The sequence below is a fragment of the Phaethon aethereus genome (genome assembly GCF_964289735.1).
Source record: "Phaethon aethereus genome assembly, chromosome: 13".
Lineage (NCBI taxonomy): Eukaryota > Metazoa > Chordata > Aves > Phaethontiformes > Phaethontidae > Phaethon > Phaethon aethereus.
This window is the reverse complement of record NC_138589.1, coordinates 21365273-21385543: the sequence shown is the minus strand read 5'-3', so window position 1 is coordinate 21385543 and position 20271 is coordinate 21365273. Positions and strand designations below refer to the sequence as shown.

The following is a 20271-nucleotide window of genomic DNA, read 5'->3' as shown; positions in this document are numbered from 1 at the left end:
TGCCTCTTCCATGTCGCCGTGCTCAGTGCCCTCCCTGCACAGGAATTCTCCAAAGCGCTCTGCTGAGGAGGAAGCGGGCTGCTGCCCGGCAGTTCTGGCTGTTGATCTTCCAGGGGATAGCTGGGAGCAGAGCTCAGTGTGGGGAGTGTCCCTGTACTGAGACATCACAGGTAAATAGCGCTGAAGCGGAACCTGTGCCTTACTGTTTACTCTTAAGTTTTATTGCTCCGGGCAGCAGTTATGGTAGCAGCTCCTCTTGCCATGGAATTGACTCCTCCACTGTTTATACTGGTCTAGAGCCAAAAGCTGCTAGTCAGAAACTGGTGTCACTGGGTTGATACGAGCGTTTAGCACATGTGGAACAAGAGTGGCTTTCACCTCAAAAATCTTCTTTGAGATAGGAGGAAGGGATCCAGAAAAGCAGTAACAAGCATATGTCAGGGCAGGATTACGGCGCAGTTGCTGAGATGGGAGGCTGCACAGTGTCTGCTACTGACGTGCTGGCTTGGACCCACATTAGCTCTCCTCCAGGTTTACATCTGTGGTAGCTCGCTCGCTTTTCCCTGTATTTGAGAGAAGTTGTCATCTGTCGTCTGACTTGCTGACTGCAGCACACCTTGCTTTGAGATGAGTGAATTTTGTGTGGAATTTACTCTCAGAAGACAGACTGCAGCCTGACGTTGTTTACTGCTTCTTCGAACACACTGCCTTCACCTGGAAGGAACAGCGGTGCTTGTAGTTCATCCAGGTCCATCCTGAGGAACATACTTTGTGAAAAGTTATTTCCCGACTGGAAAGCACAAGTTCTGAGTCACCACCCCAGGTATAACTGACGGGCAGTCTCTTTTCCTTGCAGATTCTTGTTTGTCTGCTGTTCTTCTCACTCGTGGATCTCATCTCAGTGAAAATAGCACCAAAGGTAAATTCAGCCCTCAGGGAATTCTCATGACACTGAAAGTGTCGTATCAGCTTGGTTTGCTGCCTAAAAATGCTTTGTACCGGTACTGTGAAGGCTGGTAGCTTGTTCTGCCAGAAGGAAGGGATCAGCAACATCCCAGACAGAGCACGTTGAAAGCCCTTCTGTTCCTATCAGATCAAACCTGTATTTTCCTCTAACTGACATTATCTCCCCTTTCACTATGGTAGCTTTTATTTCTCTCCATGAATGACTTGCTATTTGCAGTTCCCTGTTCAGACTTTACACCCCTCCGGTAGCGCAGGAACCTCATCTCTCTCTCTTAGCTTTTGTGTAGCATTTCACCTTTGTTAGATGATGTCAACCTCAGGCTGGAAACGCACATCGTACTTCACAGGAGAAGGGAGCCCCAGCATGGAGGAACATCGGTTTCTAAATGATTTAATGCTATCAAATGAAGGAACAAAGATGACAAGTTTCTTCTGGCAGCTGTCTGCCCTAAACATCCTCCCGCCTAGGAGTGCTTGTTTCTGTCCCTTTGCTGTCGTCTTCAGCTCTGAAGTGCGACTGTTTGTGTAGTCACCTAACAGATTGGATCGGGGAGCAGATGCAAGTTTAAAAATAATCATTTGGTCTCATAATCTGCCTCTGGGAGAGTCTGGAGGGAGAGTCATTGAGGAAAGAAACATCTTGAGCCAACAGATCTGGGAGGTTACTCCAAGTAATATGAGTAATTAAAAAAAAAACCCAACCCAATCCCAAGGCATGCTGTCACTAGAAAGGTTAGGGGGGGGAAGAAAACCTGCTCCAAGGAGATTCAGTGCAGGATGTGCAGCAGCTCTGTGCCAAGCACCGCTGGGAAGTGTGCTGGTGAGGAGCCGGTTGCTCATTGATATCACTTCCCCCCCTCACAAATCATTCTCAACTGAGCCCTGTTGTGGCCTGGTGTTTGATGAAGGAGCTGCGTTATTCCAGTGCCCGATTGCCCGGGGGAATCCAGACTGCCAGGTGAGGGGGAAGACTTGGGCTAAATTCATAAAGGTCCTGTAAGAGAGCACTTCATGTACACAATCTGTTGGGGGGGGTTCTTTCTGCTTTGATGCAACTAAAGCCCAAGGCAAAATAGACCTGTTCTTCTGACACCCAGGAAGGAGTGGATTTTCAGACGTCTCTGGAATGGTCCCTGGAGATCTTGCAATGCCTGGAAGAGAGGGGCATGTCCTGGCCGCTTCTCTTCCATTCAGCAGAGGAAGGTGAGGAGTCCTGCCTCTGCGGGGTGGAAGGGTTCACTGCGAGTCTATCTGTAAGAAAGAACCGCTGGCCTTTGTAAGCAGCACGAAAAATGCTTGGTTGAGTAAAAGCTGAGAACATCCTGCTTCTGCCCTGCAGTATGGTGATCCAGCTGATGATCAGGAACAACTGAAACTGAGTATTGTTCCCTCTGGTAGGGAAAGCCTCAGAGGGGAGAGTGTTCTTCTCTTGGGGGGTCTCCACACCCAAGCACTACTGTGTGTTGTGGGCTGGAGGGAAACTGCGCAGCCCCTGTGCTACTGTAGAAGTATGCAAGGTGGTGTCAGGACCACTGAAGATGCTTAGTTGCTTCCCTTTGGCTATTGCAGACCCTAGAAAATACTGTGTCCTGCGCAGCGCGACCTCGGACCGTCACATCCGGCTCTTGCCTGTTGCCTTCTACAGGTAACGTCCTGCTGGGCTCAGAAGGGAGGTGTTTGTCAGGGAGGATGTGGCTGATGGTTTGCACGTACAGAAGCTGGCACGGAGGTAACTGTACTGCTGGCCTGTAGGTGAGCTGAGCTCTTCCCTTAGCTGTGCAGGAGAGAATACTCGATCATAGCAGGATTGCTATTTAAGGAGCCCCATAGATTTTGCTGGAAGTTTCCCTTCAGCCTTGCGCTCTAAAGAGGAGTGTCCCTAGCTGCCCTTCCGCCTCTGGCAGCGGGGTGGCCCTACACACAATGGGACTTCTAAAATGGACAGCGGCAACAGCACCAGCTGCGTTTGGCTTGTGTCTTTGTGTCTACCATGGAACCAGTGCTAACCAGACATGGTTTGTGACCTCCTCTAGCCTCACCCCTTGCTTCCACCAAGAGCTGCTCACTCGAGAGCAGACCTTCCTCTATGTGGCGCTCGATTTGTACCTGCAGCTGCTTCGGCTCTTTGTGGAAGGGAAGGACCTGCTGCAGTCTGATCAAGCGGGACCAAGCCTCGACCCCACAGAGCATGTGAGTGAAGCTCCATCTCTTTTTTTTTTTTTTTTTTTTTCCTCTTGTAACTGAATCCTTTTCTCTGTCCCTGCTCCTGCCTCTTGCAGCATCCCTCTTCTTCCCACCTTCCTGTACAAGGCAGAGGTAGTTCATGCCCTTGCAGGCAGTCAGCTGCTCGCAGCTTGGGGCTGAGAGGAGGTGTAGGTGCTGTCCTGCCTGAAACCTAAGCTGCCTTGCTGCTGTCTTACTTGCACAGGACCTCGGGGTGAGCGTACTCCCCGATCAAGGGGTCTGTTTAACCTGTGAATAGCCCCTAGGCCCGGTGTAGCGGTTCCCATGTCACTTTTGGAGGCAGGGACTGAGAGCTGAAAGTGACATTGTGCTTGGCCTTGATCAGTCATGTCTCTTCTCCATGTTCTCCAGGCTGATCCCTTGGAGGTGATCTCCATGGCCCGGCGGTTCCTGCTCAGTGCGATCCCGCGATGCCCTGCCCAAAGCTTCGGAAACATACAACCGGTGTGTTGAGGTTTTTTTCCTCTTCTCCCAGTGCGTGAGAGCTGGGAGCGCCGCTCCTGCCTGTGTGGCCTGCCTTGGGCACCAATCCTGTACTGGTGCTGCCTGTGTGTGCCATGCACGGTTGCCGTAAGGCACTGGGAGAGGTGGAGGACACCTGCTGCTCGCTCTATGCTATAGCCACGTCCTCCCTCTGCCGGGCTGCAGGCTCCATCTTTCTCAGCAGCATTAACACTGCCCTCACACAGTCTCGCTCCCACTGCTTGCTTGAGAAGCAGCAAAAGGATCTAGTGTTGCTGTAACTCCCCTAGAGGCAGCACGAGCAGGTCTAATACTGGCTGCTTGCCCTCTCCCCAGCTACTGGCCACGTGTGAAGAACTCGACCCAGAGCTGGGAGCCACCCTCCTGCACTTCTCAAGGCCTGCCGCGGCCATGGAGCTGGACGAAGAGCTGGTCCTGTTCTGAGTGACGGAAAACAGAACACCCTGACGGCAGCTGAAGGGACAGACAAGGTGCTACCTTTCTTACCAGTACTCTTTCTTTCAAATTACTTTGTAAATAATTTATTACAAGCATAACCATGAAGCTCTTGTTACAATAAAAAGTAGGTTACAAATTTCAGTTTAGACTTGCTTCGGGAATCATAATTTTTTTTTTTTCCAAAACGTCTGCTTAAAGTTGCTCCACTGTCCTATGAACCCTGACAGCCACCTGAGGGCACTTCTGTACAGGCAGCAGCTGGTGCAGGCAGGGGACAGTTGTGGCCAACTCTGTTTCTACAACTGTGTGTGTGGGGAGAAGGGGGACCATGAAGGGGTGCTGCCAAACATCCATTCCCCTGGGATTAGACAGACCCTTAGTACAACACTGCTGAATCAGACGTGAGCATGGAGAATCACAGCATGATAACAAGCTTTTTCTGAGCAAGCTGAAGCTAATTCCACTGAGTTCTTTGGGAGACTAAAATGTAGATTAAAAATCTCCACTCTGCTGTATGGTTTCTACAGGGCTGGACTGGGAAAGCGTCCCTGTCCCCCTCAGGTGGGCTCCTGCTGTGCAGTCACTTCTGGCTTTACTGCCTGGCTTTCTGAAGTCCCTGAAGTAGTGAGGAGGAGAATGGGCTCTGGCTCCAGTGGCTTGGCTTTGTCCTGAGTCTGGGTCAGAGGGTGCACCATGGACATGTGGACATTAAGGTTATGGGCCTTCTCAAAGCGCTTCCCACACTGGTCACAGGCAAACTCCAGCTCCGTCTCAGCTTTGTGTTTGGTCATGTGGTACTTGAGCGATGCACGCTGTCTGCACTGGAAACCACAGATTTCACACCTGCAAGGCAAAGCAGGGGCTTTAGCACCCAGCCTGAAGCCATAGCCGTGGCCTTCCCTCTTTGTCACGCTGAATAAAAGCCCCCGAGAAGACGACCACAGCCTCAGAGCTGCTTGCTCATAACATCTCCTACAGCTACCCCTGTCATGCGCCACGGTTCTCCTCCTCAGGCCTGCAGCTCCTGGCTGGTAGCTGAGCATTTGCCTGCTGAGCTCCGAGAGGGCAACACGAAACGAAGGAGGCATCAGACTTGCTCAGCAAGGCGAAGGCCTGGAGCTGGAGCACACGCTGTGGATGAACGTTTAAAGTGATTCAGCCAGGACGCTGCCAGCTACAGGCAGGGCTTGTATCGCAGAATTACTCTCTGCTAAGGACAGTGGCTGCGAGAGCTCAGCAGAACTCCACTACCCCTTCTCTCCCTTTTCTTATCGACCAAGGGAGGGCTGGTGTGCACTTACTGGAGGGGCTTTGCTCCCGAGTGCCGCATCTGATGGACCGAGAGGTGTTTGCGTTGCTTAAAGGTCTGCCCACATTCATCACAGATATAATTACGTACCTCTGCAATGGAAAAAGGGAGAGAGTCATCGACTCTGCAGATTTCTTAGTACATTAAATGCACAAAGGCAGCTGCCCACGCTTACTGGTGGAGTCTGAATTCCTCCCCCTGCCTCCCGTCCCCCATGTGACGGCTCGTTAGAGGTTTACAGGTGAGGCAGATGGTTCTACACCCTGCGCAGTCTTGCACAAGCCTTGTGCAATGAATCGTTGGGTGTTTGTGCCACCTGTTGCCTGGTGTGAGCAGAGCCTGCTAGGACACACCTGTATGAATGAGCTTCACATGACGCTGTAGGTACCGGTCAATCATGAACACCTTGTTGCAGCCAGGATGAGGACAGGGCCTCTCCCGAACCTCCTCATGATGCTCTTTGATGTGTTTCTGTAAAGAAAGGACAGAGCTTCAAACCGCTGGGCTGCATTTTTCCCGGTGAAAAATTTGGATTCTCCAGTAAATGAGACCCCCATCGTGGCAGGCTCACACATCAGTGCTGCTTCGCCATGAAAAACCAGAGACCCGCATCCAAACCTACCCCAGGCAGCAGGGGCTTTAACAGGACCCAGCGGGGCTTGTTCCAAGGGCTGCTGCCGAGCCAGCAGCGGACTTCCACAACAGGAGGAGCAAGCAGAGCCAGAGCAGCTCCTGGTGCTTTTGGGAGCACAGAAAAAGGCCTCCGACTGCTTTGTTTAGCGGCTCACCACCTCATGCCGCAGGAGGCGGTGAATTCAGTCTGCCGGGGATCCTCTCCTCATACGGAAACCGTTCTGTAACACTCAAAGCTACGGGTTTGATACACAGGAACAAACCCTGGACTCACCTTCATGCCATCTGCCCCTCTGTAGACAGCCGTGCATCCCTGGTAAGGACACTTGTAAATGGTAGGCAGCTCCTCCCTGCAAAGCAGAGGCCTGCCGTCAGCCAGCGTGCCGAGCATGGGGGTGCTGCCCAGCCACCGCCAGCTCCTTATTACCTTTCACATTTGATTTTTTTTTTCCAGCCTGGCTTAGGCCCCGGCTTCTTCCTTATTTTGGGCTCTTCTGCCTTCTTTGCTTCTTTGCTGTCGCTTTTCTTGCTAGAAACCCTCCAAGAAGGAACAGGGAGAAGGACAGTAGGTTAATACTTGATGTTGGTTTTAGTCCTCCCACCTCATCGTCCCTGAATGTTACACCTGGTCCCATGGCTTAGCTTGACCTGGCAAAGCAGGGGCATGCACACCATCAGGTACACACAAGCCACGCTGCAGTAATTAGTGCTGGGCCTGAGGACAAGGGACATGGCCCAGTTTCAACCCCAGGGGGAGCTCAGGGAACATGGGTGCTCGGGCATCACTGTGACCTCCAGGGAGGGACACGGTGGGAACTGAGGCCGTAAAGGAAAGCGATGGTCTCAGCCCAGCTGCTCCCACCCTGGCACGAGCACAGCAGAGGTGGGCACCAGCCCTCCTGCTCATCGCAGAGAGCTCTGCTAACCACGCAGTGAGCCTCTTACTTCTTTTCGGGGTAAGGCTCGAAGGAGTCATCTGACGATTGCACGTTTCTCTTCTCATTTTCATCGTCGCTCAGGAAGTCCCTGAGAGAGAGAGAAGATGCCCTTTACCAATACAGTACTGGGCTGGCACCTCAGCACCACTGAAGGAGCAGCAGCAATCCATGTTCTTCATTCCCAGGGCATCCATCTCGCCCCCAGCATGGCAACCAAGGCTCCACGTGTCCTCCTCCCCCATAGTCTCCCCAGGCAAATACAGCCCCGGTGAACACAGCAAACCGCAAAATCAGGTCCTTTTAGGACTAGATCGCTGTAAGAATAATTGAGCCACTGTCAGGAGAACAAAAACTGGCTGTTACTGAAAACATCTATTTATTGTTGAGGGCTGTTGCCACTGCTTTCTCTACTGGGACAAGTAATTTTGTAGAGCAAAAATGTAGTACAATTGCCTGGCGCAGGTTAACTGAGCTGCAGGTCATTCTGTATTTCCTTACATGTAGCAGCCACACAGCTTTGGGTTTTTCTTTTTCGTCCTTTTAAGTCCTAAGCCGTAAAAGAAGCAATTAATTCTGAAGCCAGGAAACAGGCAATAAACTGTTGTGGCACTCTTAATGTGACAGCTGACAGATTTAGCTGACACGCTGAAATAAGTCTGCACTCGGCCATTTGGCACTTCAGACTCAGAATGACTGGACTCAATTATCAGCTATTTACAAGCCTCAATTTAAATACCTACGTTGGAAGGATTTACCCAAATCTTTGATCATAAAGACTGCTAAGCCAGTGTCCCTCCCACGTCCCATTTAATCGCTCTCCCCGTGAGCAAATGGGGTGATTTTTCCAAGTGCCACCCCTCGCCTGTGTTCCCGCACCGACCGCTCTTCTGGAGCCCCAGCCTGGAGCAGCGGCAAAGGGGAATTGCTCCCAGGCGGGGCAGGAGCTCTCGGCGGCCGGCCCTGGCAAGGGGCTGGAGCAGCAGCTCTGCCACCCCCAGGACTGAGCACTCCCCCACCACCCCCTGCATGCTTCCTTCCGCAGAGCAGAGGAGGAAAAAAAAACAAACCACAAAACCAGGAGCAGGTTTGCTGGGAGCAGCCAGCAAACACAGAGAGCACACGCACGTGCAAACACACGCCACTGTGCAGACCCCCCCCTGCAGCAGAGGTGGCGAGAAGGGGAGTTCAGCGCATCAGCGGCATGCGCTTCATCACAGCCGCTGCAAAGCCACCGCTCTGCACCTTGGACGCCACTTCCAAGGGGCCTTGAGGACCAGGTCACTCGTGGAGAGCGCACTCTCCGAGGTGGGTCATTTCATACTCGCAAAGAAGACATTTAGGCTATTTTAAACCCACTCTTCTCTCACCCCTCAGAAAGGTCACTGAACTCGTCTTTTACCCGCTCATCCGACGTTGCAGACAGAACCTGCTTCCCACTCAACTGTCCTAGGGAATGAAGGAGAACACGGTGCGTTACAAGGAAAAGCAGCAAGAACAAGCCAGCGGAGACAGCTGCTGAGAACGAACCAACCACTCCAGGTTCACTCATGGTGGCTCATACCATATGAAAATACATGCTCCATGAGAATTTAATGACTATTTAAACCAAACTCTGGGTTTCGTGTGCTTGGAGACCGTTCTCCCTGCACCTCAGGGACGGGAGAGCATTTAGCCTGTGTTTTCCACAAGCATCTTTTGGTTTCCCCCATGACACCTGCTCCATAATCAAAAGACTCGTCCCAGGTGAGTCCCAGCTGCTATTTCTCTTGCCAGCAGCAGACATCTCCCGTGGGTGTCGGAGCTAAACACAGCCCGACTTCTGCAACTCAAAAATCGGTGTTAATCCCCAAACGCCACTTCCAGCAAAGAGGAGAGTTCAGCAGTAAACCAGCGTTAACTCGCCCAACGAACAAGACCGCCCGGCAACTTCCCTTTGCTGTTTGGCATCACCTGCAGCCACAGTGGGGAGGGTAAACCCCTCCCTGCTGGAATACGGATGAGGTGTGCATTGAGCAGAAATAAACATCTGGCAAACACGGTGCCAGAAAGCCAGCGACTGTTCTGCAACGCTTGATGGGCGAACATCCCCCGGCCAGAGCAGGGCAACGGGGTCTCAGCTTGCTAGGGAATGGCCAGGTCTTGCCCCTCTGTCCCGGGGGGGAAACAGTGTGCAAGGCGAGAAGAGCAGCTCTTTTTGTATGACGTGGTCAGCTGAACCCATGTTCCTCCTTCCCTTCGGCAAGGCTCGGCGTCCCCGAGCAGAGGTGATTCTCTGGGCAACCTGCACTCCCCAGCTGGGGTCTGCACCCTCCCTGAGGAGCAGCAGTCTCTGAGGAGGGGACCCAGCTCCACCATCCCTCCCTGGGCCAGCTCGCCAGCTCCTTGCCCTTTCCCAGAGGCCTGGAGGGAGACCAGAAGGCAAATCCCTTACCTGCGGCGCTGCTCAGTGGCGACACGTGCTGCGGCAGGACTTTCTCCTGTAAGGAGGCCGTGCTGTGCAGTTGTGAGTGAGAAGAATCCCTGTTCTGTGGTGACTCGCTCTCCATGTTCAGTGGCACTGATGTGGTCCCTTTGTTTGCCGGCTGCTGGCAAGGAGTCATCCTTGCTGAAGCATGCTGGGATTTGGGGGCCGAAACAGCCTCAGTGTTGTCTGCCCCTGCCCCATTATCAGTCAAGCGCTGCGCTGTGCTCTTGTTCCACTCCCGTTTGACAGACAATGCATTGTCGACAAGCACCGTGCTACAGTCTGAATCCGTATCCATGACATAGTCGTGCCCGTCCCCGCAGCCCCAGACGGCGCGGATGATCCCGCAGTACTCGGAGGAGAGGACGCTCTGCAGGCTGGGCACCGACGGGCAGCTCCCGGCGTGCGCGTGCGTCCACGTCACCAGGCTGTGCAGGCACTGCGGGCTGGAGGTGATCAGGTCGACTGTCGGAGGGGAGAGGCAGCACGGGCACAGTCAGTCCCCTGGGGCAGCGAAGGCCACAGCCAGATGCAGGGAGGGACCCACTCCTCCCCAGAGAGGGGGACAGGGCGGCGGACCCGCTCCCCCCAAGGCTGCACTGGACTTCTGCGTCAGAAGGCAGGCGGGAGACACCCTAAAGGCATTGCAGCCAGATGGATTGGGGCGGAGGCAGTCCCACCGACTGCCAATGTCATTAATTTTACAGCTGAACATGTGTTTTACAGCTGAACGTGTGTTTTACAGCTGAACGTGTGTTTCCGATTGCCACCGGTGTCCAGTGGCAGCTGGGGCAGGCCTGGCACTGCCACCCCAAACCGCTCGGCCTGTTCCTCATACCCCCAAGCATGAGCCTGTGCCTGTTCAGCTCAGCTCGGCCGGTGCCAGGGAGGATCCTCCCGGTAAGCCAGAGGGAGGAGGGGGAACCGTAACCAGCCAGACCAGGGCATGGCCAAGCCGAAGGACACAGGAACTGCCCTGCCAGGTGGTTGTTCCTCAATGCCCATAAAACCCGGCCCCTCGTTGATGGTGTCACAGGAAGAAAAGGAAAGCAGCTCCGGGAGCGGGCACTCACCCAGACAGGAGGCACCTCCTTCCGCACCCGGCTGGCCCTGGGCTGCGCTGCTCCTGCAAAAGCCAGAACAGCACGGTGGGGTCTTGGGGGTTACGGAGGGACCACGCGTCAACACACGGCGATTTACTACTCCTGATAACTCCCGTGAAGAAAGAAACGCAACGTACTTTCCTTTTGACTTTATATGGCCCGTGGGAGAGGCGTTCACCCTCTGGATAAACGTCCTGAGGATGCTGCGGCATTTGTAGAACTGGGCATGGCATTTCTTGCAGACGAACTGGGGGAGCGCGGGGTCCTGCCGCACCGCCACGCCGACCAGCCGCTGGAAATCGGTGAAGAAGACCTGATCCACGCGGCGCTGCTTCTCCGAGTTCTCCCCCATCACAGGCACCTTCCCGAAAGCATTGCGCAGGCTCCTGGAGGAGAACTTCCCGTGGCAGAGGCGACAATACCCGGTGCTCAGGGCTCTGCCGATTCCTGCCAGAGAAGGAATTCCGGCCTGAAGGCACCAGCATGCTGGAAGATGTTCCCCTTCCCATGATCCAAGTCAGTCCTGACTTCGGCACAAGCACAGAGGAGCTGGCGAGGAAGAGACCCTCCCTGTGCCCCCCCTGCAGATTGGGGTGCTGCACCTCAACGAGCCAACCCTAAAATCAGCCTTTCTGGCCTGATTGCCCTGGTGGAGGCACCTCCACCCAGCTGCAGCGTTCCCGGCGCTCGCTCGCACGCGTTTGTGCTTTTGCCAATGCTGTCCCTCGGCTTAAGCAGTTCTTCTCCCTCCCCAGCATTTATCTCCGAAGTATTTATAGCCGGTGGTCGCGACCCCTTGCTTCTGCGAGCCTGAGCTGCCCCAGCTCGCGTGGCCTCTTCTGAGGCTCACCATTTCTCAGCCACCCTGATGGGGCTGTGCAGCCTGGAGCGGGGCAGGGAGCCAGCGAGCTGCCGCACCCCCGAGCCTGGGGGAGCATGACAGGATGCGAACCACCTCTCCCGCTCCCTTGACCGTGCCGCTCTCCCTCTCCGGCGTCCCTGCTCCGCGGAGCACAGCTCCATCCCTCCGCTGCGCCCTGACTGCCTGCCAGTGTGGGGAAAACTCCCTGACACAGCCTCTTCCCAGCCCTGATGCAATACAGCTGTGCTCTAAACGCTGCAGCCGCCTGCCTGGGGCCGGTGAGTGCACAGGGGCCGGCCTGCAGCCCCCTCCCATCACAGGGATCACACGAAGGGCCTTCAGCGCTGGCGGGGTCCCGCTGCCCAGCGGGGACCGGTGGGGACAGCCTGCAGAGCCCCCGCGGAGGGGGCTGAGGCGGGGAAGGGCAGCAGCCGTGGGGGCGAAGGTTTTGCCTCTTACACTTACACTGCCCGAACTTACCAGCTGCCCGCAGCCCCACACCGGCAGCGGAGCGTTCGGCTACCGGCTGCCTCCAAACCGGGGCCAGAGCGCCCGAGCGCGGAGGGGGAGGTCAGGTCCCACCCGCTCCCCTCCGCTGCGCTGCCGGAATCCTCCTCACCTCGCCGTTTACCGGCCCCGGGCGCCACAGCGATCCCGATCGCCTGACAGGAGCACGGAACCCCGGGAACGGCGGTCTGCTCCCTGGCTGCGGGGACGGCCCCTACTGCCGGAGGCAGAGGCGGCCGGGCCGACCTCACGCCCGCCGGGACCCACGCACCCACCCGCGGCCTGTCCCGGCGGGTGGCCGGTCCCCGGGAGCTGTGTGCGGCGGGGCTCGGGCCATGCGCAGCTCCCGGGCCGGGCACGTTGCCAGCTGCGACCCCGCTCCCCTCCCGTCCCGCCCCCCCGCGGGCCCGCCCCGCCCGGGCCTCACCTGCCTCCTGGGCCCCGCCGAGGGCGGCGGGCCGTGCCCAGGCGGCCGCCGCCGGGGCCCACCCCGCGGGGTGCTCGGGCCGCGTCGCCGCCGCCGCCGCCTCGGTCCCGCGGACGGCCGCGCCGGGTCGCCGCCGGGGCTCGGGGGGCGCCGCGCCGGGGCCGCCCGCGGCCGCCAGGAACCGGCCGCGCCGATCGCGCTTCATCGCCGCCGCCGCCGCGGGCCCGGCCCGGCCCGCCCCGCCCGGCGCAGCGCCACCTGCCGGCCGGAGGACTCCGCCGCCGGTCCGGACCCGCCGCGCTCCCCCGGCGCCGCGGCCCGATCGCGCCGTTCCGGGCGGCGGCCGCCATGGCCGCGGCAGGCGGCGACGGGCCCGGGGTGGCTGGGGCGGGCCGGGCCCTGCAGACCGCCATGAGGGCGGCGAGCGGCGCGCTGGAGATGGACAGCGCCGGGCGGCCGCGGGTGAGCGCGGGGCGGGGCGGGGCGGGAGCCTCGGGCCCGGCCTCTCCTTTGGGTCCCCGCCGCCCTGGGGGCACCGGCAGGGCCGGGGTCCCACCGAGGCCATGGGGTGTCCGCCCCCCCCGGGCAGGCCTCGTCCCCCCCGGACACCTCCCTCCTGCCAGCGGGGCTGGGGCTGCCCGGGGGGCCGCAGCTCAGCCCCCCTTTCTGGCAGGAGGCGTACGTGGAGTACCTGAAGAGCATCGCCTTCATCGCCCAGGCCCTGCAGGAGGAGGCAGCAGGGACAGGTAGGGCAGGGCCCCCGGCCGTGCCCTCGGCGGCCGCGCCCTCGGCAGCCGCCCGGCCCCCCATGCCGGTCCCCCGCCACAGCGCTTTCTGCAGGCCTGCGGGGACGGCAGAACCACGGCAGAGCGAGCCGGGGCCGGGGGGCACAGGGGTGGGTGCCCTGCTGGTGACCCTAACAGCCTGCCCCTCCCCACAGGCGGGAGCGAGGGGGTCACCCCCGACACCCCAAAGATGCTGAAGCTGGCGGAGCAGTGCCTGGAGAGAGTCAAGTCCATCGCAGCGGCGCTGGGTGAGTGAGGGGTTGGGGAGTCCCCCTTCGGGGAGCTGGGCCCCCACCCGGGGGCCAGGCTGGTGGCAGGGGGTTGGCTGACCTGTCCTTCCCTCCCCAGGGAAAGCCCAGGCAAAACCGGCGGCACAGGAGCGGAGCGGGGGCCCTGCTCCCCTCCCCAGGCACCGCCGGGTCTTCTCGGATGAGGGGGGGAAGCTCTCTCCCTTCCTGCCGCCGGAGATCTTCCAGAAGCTGCAGATTGCCGAGGCACAGAGTGCACGGAAGTATGTGGGCTCGGACACAGGGTGTCTGCAGGGAAGCACCCTGGGCCGTGTCACCGTGCCCTGCGGTGGGTGCTGAGCGCTGGTTCCCGGCAGGGAGCTGACACCGCTGGAGGAGGCGTCTCTGCAGAACCAGAAGCTGAAGGCTGCCTATGAGGCGCGGGTGGCACGGCTGAACCCCAGCCAGGCCCTGCAGAAGACCTCCCTGGCAAGTGGGCAGCCCTGCCGGGTGGGAGGCCGGGGAGGGAGGGGAGAGGGTCCCTGTGGTGCCTGGGGGACCCCCTGCTCCATGCCTGCCACACTGTGGGTTTTGGGTGGGCGTCCCCAACATGCTGCCTGCTTCACAGACGCTGTCCCTGCAGCGGCAGATGATGGAGAACCTGGTGATTGCCAAGGCCCGGGAGGAGACTGTATCCTTCCTGGTGGGAGAGAGGTCTGAGCGCTGGCGCCGCGGCTGTACCGAGCTCTGGCAGTGCCTCAGCGTGCGCCTTGCCCCACACTTCCCAGCCCCACGTGCTGCCCAGGCTCCTGCACCCTGTCCCTGGGCTGCACCAATCCCACACAGGCTTTTGGGGTCCTGGTCCTGTCCTGCTACCGGCTGATCGGGGGGATGGAGGTGGGAGAAGGGCTGATCCTGGTCCCCAGACTACCCTGGCTGTGGTACAGTGGATGAGTGGTGCTGGCTGGGTGCCGCGGTGGTGCGGGGGCTCCAGAGCTTTAACTCTGCCGTGGCTCAGCTGCAGCGGAAAATGGAGGAGCGGCGGCTGCGGCTGCAGGAGGCTGCCAACAGGTGAGAGGGGATGTCACAGCCGGCACCCGGGGGCACGGGGGCCACCCTGGCAGGTGCCCTCACCCAGGAGCGTGGCATCCCCAGGAGATTCTCCAGCAGCGTGGCCCTCACCCCCGAGGAGCAGGAGCAGAGAGCCCTCTACGCTGCCATCCTCGAGTACGAGCAGGACCACGTGAGTACGTGCTGTGAGTGCTGTGGGGACAGAAGACCGTGCCGTGGGTACAGGATGTGTGCTGTCCTTGGGTGCTGTGGGGCAAGAGACCTTGGTACCCCTGGGTGCTGCTGGGGCAGGATGCTGTGCCGGCCCCAGGCACTGTGGGGGCAGGATGCTGTGCCATGGGGCAGGGTGCCATGTCATGGGGCAGGGTGCCGTGCCATCCCCACTGACCGGCTGCAGACGCTCCGCAGGACTGGCCGAAGCAGTGGAAGGCCAGGCTGAAGCGGAGCCCAGCAGACCTCTCCCTGGTGTCGGGGCTCTTCTCCTGCCTCCTCAGGTAGTGCCAGGGTGGAGAAGGGCCCTGCTCAGAGCGAGGGGGCCATGGCCACTTGCTGGTGCCCCCTGCCCACCCCCTCTCTCTGCTTCCAGCTTCCCCGAGCACCCCATCGCCCAGCTCCTGCGGCAGCTGCAATGCGCGGTGTATGCCCGCCTCTACCCGGCCGTCAGCCAGGGCACTGCTGATACCGCCCCTGCCTCCTCCGCTGGCCTCTCCTTCCTCTCGCTGGATGCGGGGGGCTCCCTGCCCACCGAGCCGGGGGGCCGCCGGCTCCGAGCCTCCCGCAGCCTCCACTGCATGTTCTCGGTGCCTGAGCACGGCCCGGCTGGGCTGCGGCACAGCCTGTCCAGCACGCCCCTCGCTGACGGTGGCCCCGGCACCCCAAGGGCGGAGGGCAGCTGGCCGGGGCCGGCTGCAGCCCCCCAGACACCCCGGGAGAGCTCCTTTGAGGACCTGGAGCGGTTCCTGGTGTCACCTGAGGGCTGGGACCCCGGGGAGACCCCGGCCGGCCCAGGGCAGGAGGTGGCACTGCCGGAGCAGCTGAAGGGCATCGTGCGGGACATCCACAACGCCATCGGTGAGGGATGGCCGCTGGGGTCGGGGGTCCCGTGGGGGCTGGGCAGGGAGTCTCCCCAGCCATGGGCTCTCCAGGGGATGGGGGGGCCCCCTGCACCCCCTTGTTTTAGCCGGGGCAGACTCAGGGTGCAGGGTGGGAAGGACGGGGAGGGTCTCGTGGGCACCCACCGAGCGTGCTGTGTAACTCGGCGCTCCCCAGACAGGCTGCTGTCCCTGACACTGCTGGCCTTCGAGGGGCTGAACACTGCCGCAGGCAAGGACCAGTGCCTGGCCTGCCTGGAGGAGGCCTTCTTCCCCCCGCTCTGGGCCCCGCTGCTGGCCCTCTACAGGTACCGCAGCCCTGGGGCCAGGCCGGGCCGCCCGTGGCCCCCCCGGCCCCCGCGCCGGCAGCCCCTCGCCTCTCTGCCCGCAGGAGTGTGTATCGGCCCCGTGAGGCGGCCCTGGCCCGGAGCATGGAGCAGCACCGGCACGCCGGCCCCACCGACATGGGGCTGTCCTCCCGGCTCTTACCCCTGGCCCCCGGCTGCCCCATGTACGGCTCCGCCATCAAGGACCTGCGCCTCATCCCGCTGGAGACCTGTCCCCGCAAGAAGCTGGAGCGCATCGGTGCGGGGCCGGCGGGGGGCCGTGCTGCCGCGGGGGGTCCTGGGGGGTGGAGAGGTGACCCTCAGCACCCTCTCTGTGCCGCAGTGCGAGCCCTGCGCAGCATCTGCGAGTGCGCCGAGGAGTACTGCGGCGCCCGGGACAGCCGGACCCCCACCATGTGAGTACGGGGGGCAGCCAGCCCCACGGCCAGGGTGCAGATGTTGGGCTGGGGGTGGTGGGACTGACTGCTCCCGTTGCCGGTGAGACATCGGGGGCCAGTGGTCGCTGTTGCTGACGGGACTGACGGTTCCCTTTGGCGGCAGCGGGGCAGATGACCTGCTGCCCATCCTGTCCTACGTGGTGCTGCAGACGGGGCTGCCCCAGCTGCTCTCCGAGTGCGCTGCCCTGGAGGAGTTCATCCACGAGGGGTAGGCGCCCGGCGGGCGCTGGGCCACGCGCGTTCCCCTGGGCTGGGCGCACCGGCCCCCCGCCTGGGGATAGGCCTGCCAGGGCTGGAGACATGGGTGTGGGGAGGGGAGCTGGGGGGAGCCGCGGGTCCTGTGGGCACAGGGCTGTGGGGCGGCAGCCATGGTGGTGTTCCAGCCGTGGCAGTGGGTGGTTGTGGCAGTGTCCTGCTTGTGGCGGTGTCCCGGCCATGGCAGTGGGTGGCCGTGGCGGTGTCCCGGTTGTGGCGGTGTCTTGGCCGTGGCGGTGCCCTGGCTGTGACGGTGTCCCGGTTGTGGCGGTGCCCTGGCTGTGATGGTGTCCCGGTTGTGGCGGTGTCTTGGCCGTGGCGGTGCCCTGGCTGTGACGGTGTCCCGGTTGTGGCGGTGTGCGGTGCAGGTACCTGATCGGGGAGGAGGGGTACTGCCTGACGTCCCTGCAGAGCGCCCTGTCCTACGTGGAGTCCCTGCAGTGAGGAGGCGGCAGCAGGAGACCCTCTCCCCGCCACCCACGAGCAGGTGCTGCTCCCCGTCCCTGCGGCCCTGGGCTGGGGCTGTCCCGGGGGGGTCCCGGGGGTCCCCGGTGTGCCCACCCCCGCCCCGGGGCGCCGCTGCTCTCCCCGTCCTCCGGGGGGCGCTGTCGGCGCAGCCTCAACCACGCCCTTGGAAGGGCGGAGCCGCGGGAGGGCACCGCCCCTTTCGGTGACGCCCCTGCTCGCGGTGGGCGTGGCACGGAAGCGGAAGCGGCGCCCGCGCGGCGCCGGGAACCGGGCCCGGCGTTGGGCGCTGCGGCCTTGGCCGGGGCTGACGCTGCGGCACCGCCAGGATGTGCGCGGGCTCGGCGCTGCGGCAGCAGTACGGGCAGGAGTACCGGCAGGAGTACCGGCGCTGCCTGGAGCGGGAGTTCCGCCGGGGCCGCGCCGGGGCCTGCTCCGACCCCTCCTTCGGGGAGCGGCTGCGGCAGCGGCTGCGGCGGGAGCCGGCGCTGCTGGCGGCCCTGCAGGAGGACGCCCCCGCCCTGCTGGCCCGCGGGCTGCGGGGCCGTCCCGAGGCGGGAAGAGCGCTGCGGGGCCTGGCCGGCGCCTTCCGGCTGCTGGAGCTGGCGGCCGTCCGCCTCTACCTCTTCCCCTGGCGCAAGGAGTTCGGCACGGTCCAGGTGAGGGCCCGAGGGGCGCTGAGGGGGCCGCGCCGGGGTCGCCAGCGGGGCAGAGGCGTGGCGCGACGCGACTCTAGCCACGCACCCCGCTCTCGTTGCAGACCTTCTCTGGCGCATATATCCACTCGCTGCGCCCGGCGCTCCCTGAAGACGACCTGTTGCGGAGCTTCGGCCGGCTGGGCTACGAACGGCGCGACCAGCACCGCCTGACCATCTCCCAGCCGCTTCCTGGGCCCGAGCTGCTCGCTGCTGCCTGTGGCTTCTTCGCATGCCGGCTGGAGTGCGAGATCCTGGCAGAGCTGGAGCTGCGGCTGCAGCCGCGCCGGCTGCGTGCCGAGGAGCTGCTGGAGGCACGCCGGCTGGCCGGGGACATGGAGGCCTGCGTGGAGATGCTGCAACAGCTGGGGACGCAGCACCAGGCCGCTGCTGACTGCAGCGACAGTGTGGATCTCTACCGGGAAATGCCAGCCAGCCCCGAGGACACAGGGGCAGCAGACACAGCCCCTCCAGCGCTGTGGAGGGACCCTGGCAGTCCACGGGGCGCTGGGGGTGTGCCCGGGAGGGCCTGGGACTGCCACGGAGACAGCGAGCCCAGGCAGGAACTGGTGCCCTCCATGGGCGACCCCAACCTGGACACCTCCTCTTCTCACCTCTTCCTGGAGCAGGAGCTCAGCAGGGCTGGCAGCACACTCTCTGCCCTGGCTGCGGGGAGCATAAGGCCCCAGGTGCCAGGGGAGCCCCAAGATTCGCCCCCCGCCAACCCCCAGGAAGCCCCCGAGCTGCCCTGCTACCAGCTGCACTCCTGCCTGAGTCGGGGTGCGCTGCCCTCCTACTGCTGCACCACCTGCCAACAGCTCCATGCCAGCGCCTGCGCGGCTGTGCAGGCCTGCCGCACCCGTCACCGTGGGCAGGAGCTGCGCAGCGAGAGGCAGCAACGGCTCTGGCTGCAGCGGACAGAGGTGGACATGCTGCTGGCTGATGGCTCCGGCCCCTGGTCCTAGCACCCCAGCAGCACCCGTCCCCCCATGGCTGGAAGGGGATGGGGATAACCAACGCACAGCCCGAAGGACACCGAACTCACCCCACCAGGAGATGGTGGGGCCTGTGCTGTGCTCTGCTTGGCCCTGGCTCAGTAGGAGCCCGCTGGGCTCTGGGAGGACAGGTCCCCACTCCCGCCTGGCCCTCCCCTTGTAACTGGCTCAGTGCATCTCAGTAAAGTGTGGCTGCCTGGCAGCGTGGTGTTCTCCTCCTGCACTGCCCCGGGGGGCGTGGGGAGCAGCAGCCACCGTGTGCCCGGTCCTGGGCAAGCGACAGGGCCCATGTCGCTGCCCCTGAGGTGCTTCCCTCCCCATAGGGCTTCACCCGGCATGGGGGGCAGCCCCTGGAGCAGCGGGGCCATCCAGCGCTGCGTTGCCCTGAGGGAGCAGTTCACGCCCCCCAAGAGAGGCCTGAAGGCTGTTTTAGGGTGGCAGAGCCCAGGTATCCTTGGCCCTGGGGCTGGTTGTGTGGTACAAGGGAGGCAGAGCAAGGCCACAGCTTCTCCTGGCCCAGCTGGAGCCAAGGGACGAGGCAATTCACACTCACTGCTGCTGCTGGCAGGTGCTTTTATTGACAGCAAAGTCGGGGTTACCCCACACGGCCAGCGCTGGCCGAGCACCCTGTGGGACAGGGCCAGCCCCGCCAGCACCCCGGCCCCTCCCTGCTGAGCCCCGGGCCCCATCGCTCCTCTCCTGCCCCCGGCGCTGCGTTCGCCCAGCCCTGGACTGGAGCCTGCCCAGCTCCAGGGCACAAGATGGGTATGAGAGGTGGGTGGCAGCGCTCCCCCACCGCAGCCAGGCTGTCCCTGTGCCAGTGCAGGGAAGTGAATTCGTGAGCTGTCCTGGGAGGGAATGGACCCGCGGTGCTGGTGCTTTTCTGCCAAGGAAAGCCATCCGGGCTGGCACACACCATGCCTCCTCCCATGGCCGGGGCTCAGGGCTTGCTGCGCTTTGCCTGGCTCTCCATCCCCACACTGGCAGTGGCTGCCCGCTTGTTGCGGTGGTGGGGGAAGGTGGGCATGAGCTCTGGCTCGCAGGCTGTGGGGCAGAGAGGGGAGTCAGTGGGGCCTGGAGCACCCCAGCCCTGCCCCGAGGGGGGTTTACTTACGCAGGGGCTTCTCCTTGAAGTAGGAGCTCTCCAGGCAGTCTTTAGCTGTGGCCCTGCAGGACAAGGGGACGTGACAGACACCCCGCCAAAGGTGGTGACCTGCCCCCACCTCTGGGGACAGCGTGACACAGACAGCCCCAACTGCAGGCAGGTTTCCCCCCCCTGCCCGCCCCGGGTCCTGCCCACGCAGAGCTGCTGACGGCTCTTACCGCTTCTTGGGATCATACATGAAGAGGAAGTTGAGCAGCCGCAGCCCGGCCTCTGACAGCCAGGGGAACTTGTGCTTGAGGTTGTTGTAGGGCTGCTTCCGCAGGGTGTACTGACTCACCAGGGGCAGCTTGGAGAAACCCTGAGGGGGACGGAGCGTGAGGTGGAGGCAGGGAGAGCAGGCAGAGCAGGCAGCAAACCTGGGACC

General features: G+C 61.7%; 5 protein-coding genes across 5 annotated transcripts in view; 3 read left to right on the top strand and 2 right to left on the bottom strand.

Moving 5' to 3' along the window:
- FANCA (FA complementation group A) overlaps positions 1-4116 on the top strand; it is a gene marked incomplete at both ends in the record, with an annotated part of 36803 nt that extends 32687 nt beyond the window's left edge. The window contains 7 exon segments of the mRNA XM_082005747.1: positions 857-919; positions 2064-2169; positions 2536-2611; positions 3000-3156; positions 3494-3550; positions 3553-3654; positions 4009-4116. Coding sequence (XP_081861873.1) covers positions 857-919; positions 2064-2169; positions 2536-2611; positions 3000-3156; positions 3494-3550; positions 3553-3654; positions 4009-4116 — 669 coding nt within the window.
- Positions 4117-4688: 572 nt separating this feature from the next.
- ZNF276 (zinc finger protein 276) lies at positions 4689-12579 on the bottom strand (the record flags this gene model as incomplete). The annotated part of the gene is made up of 11 exons (XM_082005476.1): positions 4689-4974; positions 5433-5532; positions 5794-5911; positions 6348-6423; positions 6501-6611; positions 7019-7099; positions 8379-8457; positions 9443-9940; positions 10549-10601; positions 10716-11025; positions 12375-12579. The coding sequence occupies 11 exons, from the start codon at positions 12577-12579 to the stop codon at positions 4689-4691; spliced, it is 1917 nt and encodes a 638-aa protein (XP_081861602.1).
- Positions 12580-12722: 143 nt separating this feature from the next.
- On the top strand, positions 12723-17031 carry VPS9D1 (VPS9 domain containing 1; the record flags this gene model as incomplete). Its single annotated transcript, XM_082005940.1, has 15 exons — positions 12723-12836; positions 13048-13120; positions 13315-13407; positions 13508-13670; positions 13764-13875; positions 14015-14077; positions 14390-14457; positions 14542-14629; positions 14866-14951; positions 15044-15528; positions 15727-15856; positions 15940-16133; positions 16218-16290; positions 16436-16540; positions 16956-17031. The coding sequence occupies 15 exons, from the start codon at positions 12723-12725 to the stop codon at positions 17029-17031; spliced, it is 1923 nt and encodes a 640-aa protein (XP_081862066.1).
- A 350-nt stretch (positions 17032-17381) lies between these two features.
- On the top strand, positions 17382-18991 carry SPATA2L (spermatogenesis associated 2 like; the record flags this gene model as incomplete). The annotated part of the gene is made up of 2 exons (XM_082005662.1): positions 17382-17711; positions 17813-18991. 2 exons carry the CDS (start codon positions 17382-17384, stop codon positions 18710-18712), a joined length of 1230 nt encoding a protein of 409 aa, XP_081861788.1. The 3' UTR covers positions 18713-18991.
- A 691-nt stretch (positions 18992-19682) lies between these two features.
- Positions 19683-20271, bottom strand: part of CDK10 (cyclin dependent kinase 10) — a gene marked incomplete at both ends in the record, with an annotated part of 875 nt that continues 286 nt past the window's right edge. The window contains 3 exons of the mRNA XM_082005661.1: positions 19683-19786; positions 19857-19909; positions 20066-20263. Of these exons, the coding sequence (XP_081861787.1) occupies positions 19683-19786; positions 19857-19909; positions 20066-20263 (355 nt within the window). The remainder of the gene's footprint in view (positions 19787-19856; positions 19910-20065; positions 20264-20271) is intronic.